The sequence below is a fragment of the Bombina bombina genome, chromosome 6 (assembly GCF_027579735.1).
Source record: "Bombina bombina isolate aBomBom1 chromosome 6, aBomBom1.pri, whole genome shotgun sequence".
In the NCBI taxonomy this organism is placed as follows: domain Eukaryota; kingdom Metazoa; phylum Chordata; class Amphibia; order Anura; family Bombinatoridae; genus Bombina; species Bombina bombina.
The window spans coordinates 959050989-959067602 of NC_069504.1; the positions used below are offsets into that span (position 1 = coordinate 959050989).

General features: G+C 36.2%; 2 protein-coding genes across 2 annotated transcripts in view; both read left to right on the top strand.

Annotated features, from left to right (window-relative positions):
• Positions 1–6860, top strand: part of LOC128664825 (uncharacterized) — a 43739-nt gene extending 36879 nt beyond the window's left edge. Inside the window, exon 9 of the mRNA XM_053719627.1 lies at positions 6693–6860. Within this exon, the coding sequence (XP_053575602.1) occupies positions 6693–6860 (168 nt within the window). The remainder of the gene's footprint in view (positions 1–6692) is intronic.
• A 764-nt stretch (positions 6861–7624) lies between these two features.
• LOC128664826 (protocadherin gamma-C5-like) lies at positions 7625–10075 on the top strand. The gene has a single exon (XM_053719628.1). The coding sequence runs from the start codon at positions 7625–7627 to the stop codon at positions 10073–10075; it is 2451 nt and encodes an 816-aa protein (XP_053575603.1).
• The last annotated feature ends 6539 nt before the right edge of the window (positions 10076–16614 follow it).

Consider the following 16614-nt stretch of genomic DNA (forward strand, 5'->3'; position numbering starts at 1 on the left):
ATTATCCTGTAAATGAAGAACATCCCAATGGGAAATATGTGCAGTAAATATACAGTAAAACACATAAATACATATGTACACACATTTAAACACACACACATATATAAATAAATATATATATATATATATATATTTATATATATATATAAACATACATATACATATTTAGACATGTACTGTATATGTATGTATCTCTATGTTAAACCCCTTTGTATGCCTTTTTTTTCTAACACCTGTGACCTCATATCTGTGAGCCCTTAAAACTTTTGATTGCAATTTTTTAAAAATAGTTTTTATTAGCTAGTGTTATTATGAATGTTACTTTACTTTTAAATATATTTTTGAGGTTTTTTTGTGCAACTTATTATTTGAGCATACAATTTAACCAGAGTTTTGAAGTCACGCTAACCTGACACACTTTAAATTCAATTGTGCTTGAGGGAACGCATTTACTTTCAACTTGTAATACACACACTACTTCCAACACGTGCAAACGGGTGGGTTAAACCTGATTTTGCAACTGCTAGTGCACCACTCATAATCTGACCCATAGTTTGGTAAAATTGTCTAGCCCATTAGAAAGTTGAACTATTATGTATGATACTTATGTTTTAAGTATAATAGAAATACCATTAAAAATACAAGAAAAAAAAATTATATCTCCAATCAAGCAATGGATAGTTATGAGAAAAACTTAAAGTGCTTAATTTTCTGACTAGTTTAGTATCTGGTAAAAAAAAATAATTGAGCATCGGTATGAAGCCATAGGGGCCTATTTATCATAATGCGAGCGGACATTATCTGATATTGCGGATCATGTCCGCTGCACATCGATATTTATCATTGCACCAGCAGTTATTGTGAACTGTTGGTGCAATGCCGCCCCCTGCAGATTCGCGGGCAGGGGGTGTCAATCGACCCAATCGTATTGGATCGGGTTGATTTTTGGCAATGTCTGTCTGCCGCCTCAGAGCAGGTGGACAGGTTATGGAGCAGCGGCCTTTAGACCGCTGCTTCATAACTTGTGTTTCTAGCGAGCCTGAAGGCTCACCAGAAAAACGGTCATCAAGCTCCATACGGTGCTTGATAAATAGGCCCCATAGTGAAGAAAAATTTATTTTTGTATGACCTTTATTAAATTTGAGTAATTAATCCTTGTGCACTGAATAAAAAATGTAAGCTAATATAAGTATCAATAATGATCAAGTTTATAAAGTTAGTTGTGATGCAAATAAAATATGAATCTTGGCACATTTTAAATCCTGTTGATTTTTGTTTTTGTTAAAAACCACAGTAGAAATAACTGTATACTAACATTACAACTAATTAAATTATCAGGTATTCTAAGCAATATACAGGGGTGGACTGAGACCAATCAGGGCCCCCGGGCAAAAGTGTGGCAGGGCCCCCCACCCCCTTTTTGCTCCACCTACATACATCACCTGCCCCTCCCACCCCCCACTGCCCCCCCACCTCTTATGCCCCTCCCCCACCTTGCTTTTAATTGCCATATAAAGAGAGACAATTTTTTTACACAGTTATTCGAGATGTTAACATTGATGGCATGGAAATATGGCATGCATTGAGAGGCTGTGATTACTTTAACATACAACAAACAACTGCTAGACATAGAGTTTTTCAAAACTTGTAAACCAAACATGACAATATGGTATGCATGGCATTAAAATATAACATAATACATTCAGTACTAGATCTCCACTTGAGCTGGGTAAAAGGCAATAGGTAGTCAATGTGGAACAGGTAATTCTCTTTCTTCACAGCTTATTTACATGTACAGGGTTTGAATGTGTCCAGTATTCAACTGGACAGTACAGTATTTAAGCAAACTGTGATTGGCTCTAAAATCTTAACAAATATATTGACACATAAATGTCAAGTTTTTTTAAAGTCCCTGTGTGTTAAATAAATATAAATCGGTCTCCCGTGCCCATTTGCACTAAAATATGGAGCAGAAAGTAGTGAGGATCAGACAAGGGGGTAAAATCACTTCTGTTTACTTGTTACTGGCAGCTAAAGAGGTAAAATCATTCATTTGTATGTCACTGGCAGCAAAGGGGTAAAATGACTTAATTGCTAATTAATTGCTTAGTTGTGAAAAATATACATCATGGGATCAACATTGGGGCTAAGGTAATGCTGTTAGGTGGGACATTGTGTGACCCCTATCATTGTGTCCAGTCATCACAGATTGTCCAGTATATTGTGGAGGAAAGCTGTAGTCTGGTTTTGAGGATAAAAATAAAAAGAGCCTTTAAAGGGACAGTATACACCCATTTTCATATAACTGCATGTAAGAGACACTACTATAAAGAAGAATATGCACAGATACTGATCTAAAAATCCAGTATAAAATCTTTAAAAACTTACTTATAAGCTCCTAGTTTAGCACTGTTGATTAGGTAGTCTGGGACACCCACTGAAAGGGTCTGGGTAAACAAGAAGAGTAGTCACTCCCCCCCATCCCTGCATATGAAAAGACAAATAACATAAACAGGAGCCTGCAGGAGTCTGGAAAAGCGTGTATACGTCTGTCACTTTGGGGCTTGGTTAGGGGTCTGAAAATCAGCACAATGTTCTTAAAAAAACTAAACATTTTTATAAAAACACTCCTAGATGGGCTTTATAAATTATTCATCTACAAAACATTTATGCAAAGAAAAATCTAATGTACAATGTCCCTTTAACTTAGCCATGGGCATGTGATGCTTGGTTAAAAAGAAAGTCTTAAATAAGGGAGTTATATGATCTTTTAAATGGACAGAAAGATCATATTACAGATTGTGCATGTAATTTTATACAATTTGCCAATTTACTTCAGTTATTACATTTGCTTAATTTTATTGGTATTCTTTTGTTGAATAGTAACCCTTGGTAGGCTCAGGGGTAGCAGTGCACTACTGTGAGCTAGCTGAACATATTGGGTGAGCCAATGAGAAGAAGCATACAGGGAGTGCAGAATTATTAGGCAAGTTGTATTTTTGAGGATTAATTTTATTATTGAACAACAACCATGTTCTCAATGAACCCAAAACACTCATTAATATCAAAGCTGAATAGTTTTGGAAGTAGTTTTTAGTTTGTTTTTAGTTATAGCTATTTTAGGGGGATATTTGTGTGTGCAGGTGACTATTACTGTGCATAATTATTAGGCAACTTAACAAAAAACAAATATATACCCATTTCAATTATTTATTTTTACCAGTGAAACCAATATAACATCTCAACATTCACAAATATACATTTCTGACATTCAAAAACAAACAAAAACAAATCAGTGACCAATATAGCCACCTTTCTTTGCAAGGACACTCAAAAGCCTGCCATCCATGGATTCTGTCAGTGTTTTGATCTGTTCACCATCAACATTGCGTGCAGCAGCAACCACAGCCTCCCAGACACTGTTCAGAGAGGTGTACTGTTTTCCCTCCTTGTAAATCTCACATTTGATGATGGACCACAGGTTCTCAATGGGGTTCAGATCAGGTGAACAAGGAGGCCATGTCATTAGATTTTCTTCTTTTATACCCTTTCTTGCCAGCCACGCTGTGCAGTACTTGGACGCGTGTGATGGAGCATTGTCCTGCATGAAAATCATGTTTTTCTTGAAGGATGCAGACTTCTTCCTGTACCACTGCTTGAAGAAGGTGTCTTCCAGAAACTGGCAGTAGGACTGGGAGTTGAGCTTGACTCCATCCTCAACCCGAAAAGGCACCACAAGCTCATCTTTGATGATACCAGCCCAAACCAGTACTCCACCTCCACCTTGCTGGCGTCTGAGTCGGACTGGAGCTCTCTGCCCTTTACCAATCCAGCCACGGGCCCATCCATCTGGCCCATCAAGACTCACTCTCATTTCATCAGTCCATAAAACCTTAGAAAAATCAGTCTTGAGATATTTCTTGGCCCAGTCTTGACGTTTCAGCTTGTGTGTCTTGTTCAGTGGTGGTCGTCTTTCAGCCTTTCTTACCTTGGCCATGTCTCTGAGTATTGCACACCTTGTGCTTTTGGGCACTCCAGTGATGTTGCAGCTCTGAAATATGGCCAAACTGGTGGCAAGTGGCATCTTGGCAGCTGCACGCTTGACTTTTCTCAGTTCATGGGCAGTTATTTTGCGCCTTGGTTTTTCCACACGCTTCTTGCGACCCTGTTGACTATTTTGAATGAAACGCTTGATTGTTCGATGATCACGCTTCAGAAGCTTTGCAATTTTAAGAGTGCTGCATCCCTCTGCAAGATATCTCACTATTTTTGACTTTTCTGAGCCTGTCAAGTCCTTCTTTTGACCCATTTTGCCAAAGGAAAGGAAGTTGCCTAATAATTATGCACACCTGATATAGGGTGTTGATGTCATTAGACCACACCCCTTCTCATTACAGAGATGCACATCACCTAATATGCTTAATTGGTAGTAGGCTTTCAAGCCTATACAGCTTGGAGTAAGACAACATGCATAAAGAGGATGATGTGGTCAAAATACTCATTTGCCTAATAATTCTGCACTCCCTGTATGTATGTAACCACCAAGCACCTGGTAGCTCACAGTAGTGTTGATGCTCCTGAGCCTACCTAGGAATGATTTTAAAAATATCAATGGGGAAAGTCAAATTTTAATATTAGAAGTAAATTGGGAATTTGTATAACATTGCGTGCTGTCTGAATTATGAACAGTTTAATTTTGATTTTATGGTCTTATGTATCACTTGACTGATATAAATTTGACAATTTCTTATCTATCTGGGAACTTTATCCAATTTTGAAGATGATTCCTTTGTTTTAAATAAGAGATGATCCTATAAGTCTAGCAGATAAAACTGTCCCCATGTTAACTGACAACAGGGCAGGTTTAGCGAAATCCATTTGAAAGGCAGAGTAAAGTTAAAATGAAACTTTATTATTCAGATAGAACATAGCATACTAAACAACATTCATTACAATTTACTTCTGTTATCAAGCCCTACAATAGATCACATTAACACAGTGGATTACTGCCAAGTACAACTGACTCTTAGAATTCAAATTTAAATGGGCTGCATTTTTTAAAACATTTTTTTAATGGTGCACTTAACCTGCTGTTGTTCTGGAGGTATAATGTGCACAGGTTTGGAAAATATGCATGCACATAAGGGGTTAAGCATTATAACATTAATTACACACACACAGATATACACATACATATATATATATATATATATATATATATATATATACATATACACACACAGATATACACATACATACATGGATATATATATATATATATATATATATATATATATATATACACACAGATATACACATACATACATGGATATATATATAAATATATATATATATATACACACACACACACAGATATACACATAAATTTACACACACATAAACACATGGATATATACATACGCATAAATATACATATATAAAATACTGACAAACACAAATTATCATATATACATATACACACATGCGCGCACACACATATGCATTCATACATACGCCTTCACACATATAGAAGCGTCTCACTGTTCCTTTCAGTGTGTTTTGCTGTAGTGCACAAGTTATTGCTTCTATTAATATTAAAGGCAAATAACTCAGATCTAAATGGACTGCAGCACATATCTGATGTTTGCATATTTTTGTGTTTTTATTTTTTTTAATGGTGCACTTAAAGGGACACTGAACCCAATTTTTTTCTTTTGTGATTCAGATAGAGCATGACATTTTAAGCAACTTTCTAATTTACTCCTATTATCAAATTTTCTTCATTTTCTTGGTATCTTTATTTGAAATGCAAGAATGTAAGTTTAGATGCCGGCCCATTTTTGGTGAACAACCTAGGTTGTTCTTGCTGATTGGTGGATAAATTCATCCACCAATCAAAAACTGCTGTCCAGAGTTCTGAACCAAGAAAAAAAGCTTAGATGCCTTCTTTTTTATATAAAGATAGCAAGAGAATAAAGAAACATTGATAATAGGAGTAAATTAGAAAGTTGCTTAAAATTGCATGCTCTGAATCATGAAAGAAAAATTTTGGGTTCAGTGTCCCTTTAACCTGCTGCCATTCTGGAGGTACTCTGTCTACAGGTTTGATAAATAAATATGCTTTAACAGTAATAACTTATTACTTACACACACAGATATACACACATACAGACACACAAACAGACACATACACATACATAGGTATAGAGACAGACATAAATACACACATACATATAAAAAATACTGATAAACACAAACACATATACATACATACACATATACACACACATGTATTCATACATATACACTCACATACATACACACATATAGAAAATACTGATAGACACAAACACATATACACACACATGTATTCATACATATAAACTCACATATATATATATATATATATATATATATATATATATATATATATATATATAAAGCATATTCTATTGTCTCATTGTTCAGTGTACTTTGCTATTGAGCACAAATTATTACTTCCATTAATAGTAAATATATTGAATGACTATATGATTAATATGAGGTAAAATTAGAGAATGACAGGGTTTAGTCTTTTTGAAAACAAAAAGTTATACAGGTGTACCATCACTGAGACACACTACATATGATACTGCTATTGTGCTATGTTGTTTGAAGTCGTTCCTGAAGCTTTGTATTCGCCTTATTGGCAGTGGAAGGGTCAACATGTCAATATAATGCAGACAAGAGCAGAGTTGATGGGTCAGATCTGTGCCCCTCTCACTGAGAGGAGACACAAGTATGTTAAAGAGTCAGCTTTCACTGGGGTGTGGTCTTATTCAGACAGCATGTGTACATTTTCCTGGCAGACAGCTTTGTAGTAATAAATTACTGTAAAGTAAACTAAACTAAAATGCTGCCCCTACCTTGGTCGACTCTTCTTGCTTTGCTGACGAATGTTAGGTCAGTGCATACATTTTTTCACTTAATGAGCCGCAACGTACATAGTACGTCATGGTTGTTAAGGGGTTAATTGACAGTGGGGTGACACCTTTTATGATTATAGTCATCATACAAGTAATAGTTTTACATAATACAGAAATTGCAGCATTTCTATATGTTTGTGCAAAAGTATTAAAATCTAAGTAATAATAACAGGATATAAACTTGCTAAGAATAACTAGGTAACAAAATCCATAAAATGACATAAAATATATGAATGCTAAACAAAAAACAAAAAAAATTGACAATGTGAATTACATTAGCAAAATGTATATTCACTTCTTAAAATATTTCTTGCTATTCAGTAGGGTATGTTTTATTTTCCTAGTTATTAAAGAAAAAAATGAAGTTCATATTATTGGCCAGGAGAGGGCAAACCTGTCATCCAATCAATTCTTAAGCTATATTAACAGATCTGTTCATGTCGTCATCTTTCTATTCTCCTCCCATTGGCTCATAGAATAACACTCCCATCTGTTCTCTGGAACAAAAAGAATAGCTTCTCTTTCACTGAAATTCTTCCGGATATATATAGAACAAGAAAATAATATTTTTTTTATAAAAGGAATATACCTGTAAACTGAAGATTCATGGCATTATAAAAGGAATGATATCTATTTCTGTTTAAGCATTTTTATAAGATATGGACGTCAGAAGCTATTTAAAGGCTCATAAATGGCAAGTAATTTTCTTCTTCCTTTATAACTGGGGTTGGGTCTCTGGGCAGCTTCATTATTCTGTTGTAGAAGAATTAGGACCAGGGACATTGGTGGGAAATTTTGCTCACGATCTGGGGTTAAGTCTTGCAGATATTAGTAAAAGAAATTTGAATTTGGGTTCTGAAGGGAGCACCAGATTTTTTTATGTAAACCAGAGAATTGGAGCTTTGACTGTAAAAGAAAAGATTGACAGAGAAAGTCTGTGTGGATCCAGCTCAACTTGCATATTACATTTAGAATTAATTGCAGAAAATCCATTAGAACTATTCAGTATTGAAGTTGAAATTTTAGATGTAAATGATAATTCCCCCACATTTTCAGCCAATAACCAAACTTTAAAATTTATAGAGCAAGGGGCTAATCCTGGAATGCGATTCCCATTAAAATTTGCAAATGATCCGGATATAGGTGTCAACAGTATAACACAGTACAGGTTGAATCCAAATCCATATTTTTCTTTGTCTGTAAAAAATCGCAAAGATGGCGTACTTGTTCCTGAATTGGTGCTAGAAAAAATGTTAGATAGGGAAGAAAAAAAAGAACATACATTAATTCTTACTGCTGTAGATGGAGGAGAATTTCCAAGGACAGGATCTACTGAGGTAATAATTACTGTTTATGATATTAATGATAATGCACCAGTATTTGATCAATCAACATACAAGATTAATGTATTGGAAAATCTCCCTTTAAAAACAGTTATTATAAAATTGAATGCTACAGATCTGGATGAAGGCTTAAATAGTGAAATCCAGTATTCTTTTGATCACCATACAGCAGATACAACAAAAAAGATATTTAATTTAAATCCAGAAACAGGAGAAATATATATTAAATGGAATTTGGACTTTGAAGAGTCACATTTTTATGAATTTACTGTGAGAGCAACCGACAAGGGAATACCTGAACTGGAAGGGCATTGTCTTATTCATATTGAAGTACAAGATACAAATGATAATACTCCAGAAATTATATTTACATCAAAGACAAACAATGTGCCAGAAAATGCACCACTTGGAACTGTAGTTGGGTTTATAACTGTAAAAGATAAAGATTCAGGGAGAAATGGAGAAATTAAATTGGATGTATCACCAAATTTACCTTTTAAATGCCAGTCCTTTAAAAATCGATATTCTTTGGTTACCAGTGGATATCTAGACAGAGAGAAGGTCTCACAATATACTATTCTACTGACTGCCTCTGATTTAGGTTCTCCTTCTTTACACAATCAGACTACAGTCATCCTTAATATTTCAGATGTTAATGATAATCCTCCAGCATTTCTACAATCTGTTTACAATGCTTTTGTTGGTGAGAACAATGAGCCTGGTAGATTTTTGTGTACTGTAGCTGCTTTTGATCCAGATGAAGGAGTTAATTCAAACCTTATTTACTCTATAGCTGACAGTCAAATAGATGGTTCTGCTGTCTCTTCTTTTGTATACATTAACTCTCACAATGGTAATATTTATGCTCAACGTTCTTTTGACTATGAGCAGATTCAGGTTTTACAAATTACTGTAAAAGTGGAAGATTCTGGAATTCCAAAATTATTCTCTAATGTTTCAATGTATATATTCATTTTGGATACAAATGATAACACCCCAACTATATTACATCCAGAATATTCAAAGGAACTTATTGTGCAAGAAAAAATTGCAAGATCAGTATCTGCTGGTTATTTGGTCACAAAAGTATCTGCAGTGGATCAGGACTCGGGTCACAATGCATGGCTTGTATATAGTCTCCTTGAATTAGCCAGTAACAGTTTATTTCACATCTCAGCATACACAGGAGAAATCAGAACTGTACGCGATATCCATGAGGCAGATAATAATGAGCAGCAGCTTATTGTTTTAGTTAGTGACCATGGAGAGCCATCCTTGTCAACTACAGTCAGCATATCTGTATATATAGTAGACAACATAGTACAAGAAATTACAAAATCACAAGATTTTCTAACAAATTCTAAACCCACACCAGACTTGACATTATACTTAATAATTTCATTAGTGGCAATCAGTTTAGTTTCAATTGTGACTTTCATCATATTACTTGTGAAATGCCTAAGAAGTGGAAATTATGAGGACAATTGTGGTGTTTGTTTTCTGAGCAATTCCCATTCCAAGCAGTATGCAGGAGAGTATCAGCCAAAGCTTTTCTTAAACACAGATGGGACGCTAAAATTTATGGAAGTGAGGATGGCACCTGCAGAACCTCAAGGACAATGCTATCAGGCGTGTTTTAACTCAGCAGTTGAAAGAAATGACTTCAACTTCATGAAGCCATTTAATCTGAATGATCTGACAAATGAGAAAGATGGATCCTCTAAAACAAACGATTCATCTGAACCAAACCAGGTGAGATGGCAATAGTGTGTTTTATCATTTTAATTATCTATTCATAATTTTAATATTGTAATTTTGTACAGGTTTTATAAAACAAAGCAGGTAATTTAGCACATTAACTAACTCAAGTGGTTGGATTCATTTAGGACCTTATCTGCCCGTGTGTACCTTTAAATAAAGGCTGAATAGAATGGCATAGAAAAAAAGTACATTTGTTTATGATTTTGTTTTCTGAGAATACACAACTTTAATTAAATATTCTTCAGTAGGTGAAAGCAAAGAGAACCAGCGTATGCTAGCACTGTATAAACATACAGGAAGGGTAGTGTGTCCCCGAAACGTCACTTCTAATAAACTTCACGTTGTAAAGGACTAGTGAGTGCCTTCCCTATATTGTTATATTTAACCATTTGGCACCCTGGCAGTTGGAAATTAAATTGAAAGTGTGCTTTATGGGACTTGTATATAACATCTTTATATAAATATATATAAAGTGTGTGTGTATATAAATATATATATATAGGCACCAGCAATGTATAAGAATATTACAATTAAATATATTTAGCATTTGTATGTCAGATTGCAGCATATCTATGCAAATACAGTAATATATGTAATGTATGTAATACCATTCTATGTAAATACATAAGTATTCAACTGTCTCATGCGCCACAACAGAAACATTCTTCCCTTTGTATTATTATTTGTAGGACACTTAAAATCTAAATATTTTATTAAATTAGACATAAAGTTTTGTTACAAGCCAGGATATCATAATTGAATGAGGCAAGAGCTGTATTGCATTATTACCTTTAAAATGGCATTATGAGTAAAAGGGAAATATAACAAAAAATTTTTTTGGTTAAATTTGTTTTACATTAAAAAGTAATGTACTTTTATGTAGAGCAAACTTATTTTTACTGCAGACACCCAACAGCTGTACCCTCTGTAAATTCTATAATATAGGTTTAAATTGATTCCACACACCAAATGTAAGACAGCAGGTCTGTGGGGCAAAGCTTAAAATGAGTCATAGCTTTGTTTGTGTTTAGGTGTGCTATGTAATTTTAAATTTTACTTTTTTCTTTTTTTAAATATTTTTTGATCATAATACTAAATTCATCATTTATTAAATGTCACAATACAAAAAGTTATTAATTTTTAGTACTCCAAACCTTGTAAAACAAGTGGATTCTTTTTAAACTATGTCTTCAGAAACTCATATTTTAAAGGGTCAGTAAACATCTTGTAATTACAAGACAAGAATTTATGTTGTCTTGCTATAGAATTATATATCAGTCAAATCTAAACATTTTTAAGGCAAATTAACATATTTTTTTGCTGCATTTGTATTTCTATAGTCAAACTCCAATCATCACTTGCCTAATTTGGAGGATCAAATCCACACTTGAGTCTTCAAACAAGGCTAGCGATGGTCAATGTTAATATTAAAATATTATTTTGTACTTGTTAGAAGTCTGCAATGTGCATTTACTGCTCTGAGATCCACCTAATTCAGACCTAAATTACACAAAAAGGGGTAAAATAAAAAATGAAAGTATACAAAGTTATTTTACTGTGTCTAATTAAACATTTTGTTGATGAGAACCAAACCATAATTTGCATGTATGTTAGTATGTATGTATCTTAATTTATATAGTGTCGTCTACTGAGCAGTTTACGATTTTTGGATTACAACTGCAAAATGCTCCATATATTATGCAGCAAAAGCTGCTCCGGAGCCCTTTCATGGTAGGTCTGCATATGTGAGCCTGCTTCCCGCAATGTAAGAAACAATGGTCATTAGACCGTTGCTTCTTACTCTATATGCCACCTCTGAGGTGGCTTGGAGAAATCACAGAGAGCTTAATAGTTCCCAGTGATTGACAGTCCCTTCTATCACTTGATTTGTTGCACGAGAAAAGGTGTGGGCTTTACATGCTCACTTGAGAGTGTAATGATACATATGGCAAGTGGATCCTGTCCGTCCACTGCCCATATTTAGTGGAGGCAAGTGGACAACTTCGGAAGTTTTAGTACATGGGGGCCAAAGTGTATAAGTGCATTTGATTATAGATCGAAAAGTACATAACACAATCTTTATAGAGTCCCTGAGTGCTGAGAAAGACACTTTAGTAGCTAATCATTCTTCTAAGGTGTGCAGTTAAATCTAAGAAAAAATACATTATTGGATGCAAGTAAAACATTCAGTACGTTTTGAATTCTGTCAACAGTACAAATCATGAAATACAATAATACAGGTATTAAGCATGCATACATGTACAGTTTCATATAATGTAATAGTAAAACAAAACAAATATAAAAATACATTGTAGAAAAATTGCAGTGTTGGATTTAACTCAATGCATTTACAAACAGTAATGATGATGATTTCTTCAGGAGTTATAATGGCCAGCATTTAAGAAGCACCGGGCGGACAAGGCTCGCTCCATCGAACCTGTCCACCTGGTATCACATCCAGCGGGCAACAATACTCTTCTGGTGCAATGCAGAAAGGAAGTTCTACATATATATGTTACATAGTTAAGACTGTATTATGGTGTTCTATTTGGCTTATGCAGGTCACATATACATATGTATGAATAATCTAAACTAGGATTGCAAAATAAGAGTTTTATATTGTAAGTTACTGTAGCCCTTGAAGGATATATTGTATCTGTTGTTGCATATTTAAATTATTGGTAATTTTAAGATGGTTGTATAAAAGTTGCATGCCTTTTAAATAGAGAATAACAAAAAATATATTATCTTTTTAGGTTTTCAGAAAAGTGTTGATATTAATATACAGCATGTGAGATATATATTATATTTAATCACTTTTTTTTTTTAAATATTATTCTTTATTGAACATTTTCCAATTTTACAACAGGTATGAATAATAAAAAGAAAAGAAAAGAAAAAAGAAAAAATAAGAAAATATAAAAAAAAAAAAAAAAATATATATATAAAAAAAAAGGGAACAAAACAATACAATAAGGGTCATCACAACAATTGTTCAAGAGAGAGGTAATTCATCTACCACCTGAGTGAAGGCTGAAAAGGCGTTTTACGATAGGAACGCCAAAACAAGTATAGAAATGGAAGGGGAGAGGACAGTGTTGGGGGAGGAACAGAGAAGGGAAGGGTAAAGGGTGGGACTATGGGCGATAGCGCTAAGGCCTCAATGGATTTATAGTTTCCCAATAAAATTTAACATGGTTATAGTGTGCCATTTTGTTATTTTTAAAGTAGTAGTACTCCTCTAGGTGAATTAGCTCTTGTGTTCGTGCTTTCCAGGTCTCGATTGTGGGTATCACTTCTGTTTTCCAAGCCCTAGCTATAAGCGATTTCGCTCCATTCAGACATATCTGGAAAAGGTGTGAGCGAAGTTTACAGGAATGTTTGGGTTTGTCATTGAATAACACCATGGCGGGCGTGATTACAAATGATATATCAAATAGTGGTGCTACAAATCGCTGCAATGTCCTCCAAAAGACCTGTAGCTTTGGGCAAGACCACCATATATGGGTCATGTGACCAGCGGCCCCGCAGCCCCTCCAGCATCCAGTAGGGGACCCAGGATATATGCGTGAAAGTCTCATTGGTGTTAAGTACCACCTGGTTATGATTTTGTAATTCATTTCCAAAATTTGAGTGGAAGTTGATGAACTGTGAGTGTATTGATACATACTTTCCCACTGTTCCTCAGAGAACTCTAGTTCTAACTCGGCTGACCAAGTCTGTGTGGTTTTGGGCAGCTGTTTATATAGACAGGCGTCTAAAATTATTTTGGAAATGGCTAGGGAACCCTTCAGGGCCCCACCGTTTCTACATATGGATTCGAAATGAGTGAGGGGGCGAAGGAGGGATAGTCTGTGGGGGGAGGTTGCTAATAGATGCTTTAATTGGGAGTACTTAAGCCAGTGTTTAAAGGTGCCCTGTAGTATATCTGACAGATTGGGTGCAGATTTCAGGGTGCCCAGATGGAGAAACTCGCAAATTGGAGACGAGAGGCCCAGATCAGAAAATCTGGTATGTTTGATCGCGGAATGTATGTTTTGTAACCACTCTGTGTTTTGAAAAATCGGGAACATAGGGGAAAAAGGGGAGGAAATTCCTGGTATGTGGTTCAGAATATTGTCCCATGTGCGGAAAATGTGTTTATACAGAGGTGATGTTTTTGTTACTAACGGTCTGTAGGTAGGAGGCAGCCAACAGAGAGGACCAATTTGAGGAGATTGGAGTATGTGCGAATCTAGTGATATCCATGTTTTATCCAGGTGTCCTACATGCCAGTCAAGCACACGTTGTAATGTGCCCGCTTGGTAGTACTGGGTGATGCAAGGAACGGCTAGTCCTCCCTTTATCTTTGGGCGATACAAAGTATGTCTCGCTACTCTAGGTCTTTTGCTTCCCCATATAAATTTATTAAGGATTGACTGCAGCTGGTCTAGGTATGTTTGAGGGAGGTCTATAGGAACTGTCTGAAAAGTATACAGGACAAGAGGTAAGATGGACATCTTAACCACTTGCATTCTGCCCCACCAAGAAAACGGCTTGGACTGCCAGTTTTGGCTAGTAGATTGGATCCGCTTAAGGAGTGGGACATAGTTAGCCTGAAAAAGGGAGCTTATCTTAGGGGTGAGGGTAATACCTAGGTATTTTATCTGGTCGCTACACAAGTGGTATGGACATATCTCGGAAAGGGCTGCAAATTGTTTGGGGTTCATATTTATATTGAGAATATTAGATTTTTGGTCATTTATGTGGAAATGCGATAATTTACCAAATTGACGGAATTCTGCTAGGAGGTGAGTAATCGAATTACGGGGGTCGGACAAAGTCAACAGGATGTCGTCAGCATAAAGACTGATTTTGTATTCAGAGGGGCCTATTATAATTCCTTTGATATTCAAATTGTTTCTGATGTGTGCGGCTAGTGGCTCCATTGCTATTGCAAACAGCAATGGAGAGAGTGGGCATCCCTGTCGGGTTCCGTTATGTATTTGAAAAGGGTCTGAAAGAGTGTTATTGACTTTAATCCTAGCAGAGGGGCTGTTATATAGATTAAAGATTCTATTTATGGTTGTGCCTCCAAAGCCAAATCCCGTCAGAGTCGAGCTTAGATATGTCCAGTTCAGTCTGTCGAAAGCTTTTTCCGCGTCGGTGGAGACCAGGACTGAGTCGATTTTGGAAGTAGATACATAGTCTATTAAGTGCAGTGTTCGAATGGTATTATCCCTGGCCTCCCGACGCGGAACAAAGCCTGTCTGGTCAGTGTGGACAAGTTGCGACAATAGCTTGTTAATTCTGGTAGCGAGAATTTTAGCATAGATTTTTGCGTCAGTGTTAATTAGGGAGATGGGGCGGTAGCTGCCTGGGAGGTTCGGGGGTTTATCTTGCTTGTGGATCAGTGCGATGTGCGCTGATAACATATCTCTGGAAAAGGATTCGTTATTGTCTACTGATTTGAACAGAGTGGCTAAGTGTGGGGCTAGAATGTGCTTAAAGGATTTATAGTAAGAGTTGGACAGTCCATCTGGGCCAGGGCTTTTGTGATTAGGGAGGGATTCAATAGCTGAAAGAATTTCGGCCACCTCTATGGGGGCGTCTAGCTGAGCTGATTCTGATTGGGACAGGGCCGGGAGACCTGCACAACGGATATAGTCTTCACAATCCTTTTGGGTTTGGCTGTCATCTAGGGGGGGGAGTTGATACAGGGACCTGAAGAAGGTGTGAAACACCTCCGCAATTCCTTTGCTATCGTGAAAGTCTACTGAATCTGGGGAGGATATTTTATGTATAAAAGAGTTAAGCGTCCTTTGACGTAGAGCTTTAGCCAGCAGTGTGCCTATCTTATTTCCCTCCGTAAAGTAAAGCTTGCGCAAAAAAAAGGCATGTTTCAAAGCTTCCTTATTAAGGTATGTATTGAGGTCACTCCTGGCTTTTGTCAGTTTTTCTTCTAATAGTCTATTGTGTGGTGAAATTGCAAATTCTGTCACTGAGTTATGTAAGTTCGTAGTCAGGGAGTCAAATTCTTTTCTCCTTAGTTTAACTAGGTTCGCTTTATACTTAAGGAAGTCCCCCCTTATAACTGCCTTGTGCGCGTCCCACACTATATGAGGTTTCGTCGTACCGCTGTCATTAAGTAGAAAATATTCCGTCAGAGATCGAGTGATCTCCTCGGTCAGTTGCACATTTTTAAGGAGCGAGTCATCAAGTCTCCAACAATACTGGGACACAGGGGCTGTAGGCCAGGAGATCTCTATGGTAACGGTAGAGTGGTCTGTCCACGATACGGGGGTTATGTACGAGTGTCTTATCATGTGCAGGTGATTTTGGTCAATAAAAATATAGTCAATCCTAGATGAGGATCTCTGAGGATACGAATAAAAGGTATAGGTTTTTGTCTGGGGGTGGTTAAGTCTCCATATGTCCACTAGAGACAGGTTCTGCAGGCTGCTCTGAATGTAGCGCAGTGTTGAGGTAGGTATGCAACTATGCCCCAGTGAGCAGTCTAGCGCTGGTGACAGCGCGACATTGAAGTCGCCTGCCAACAACACCAG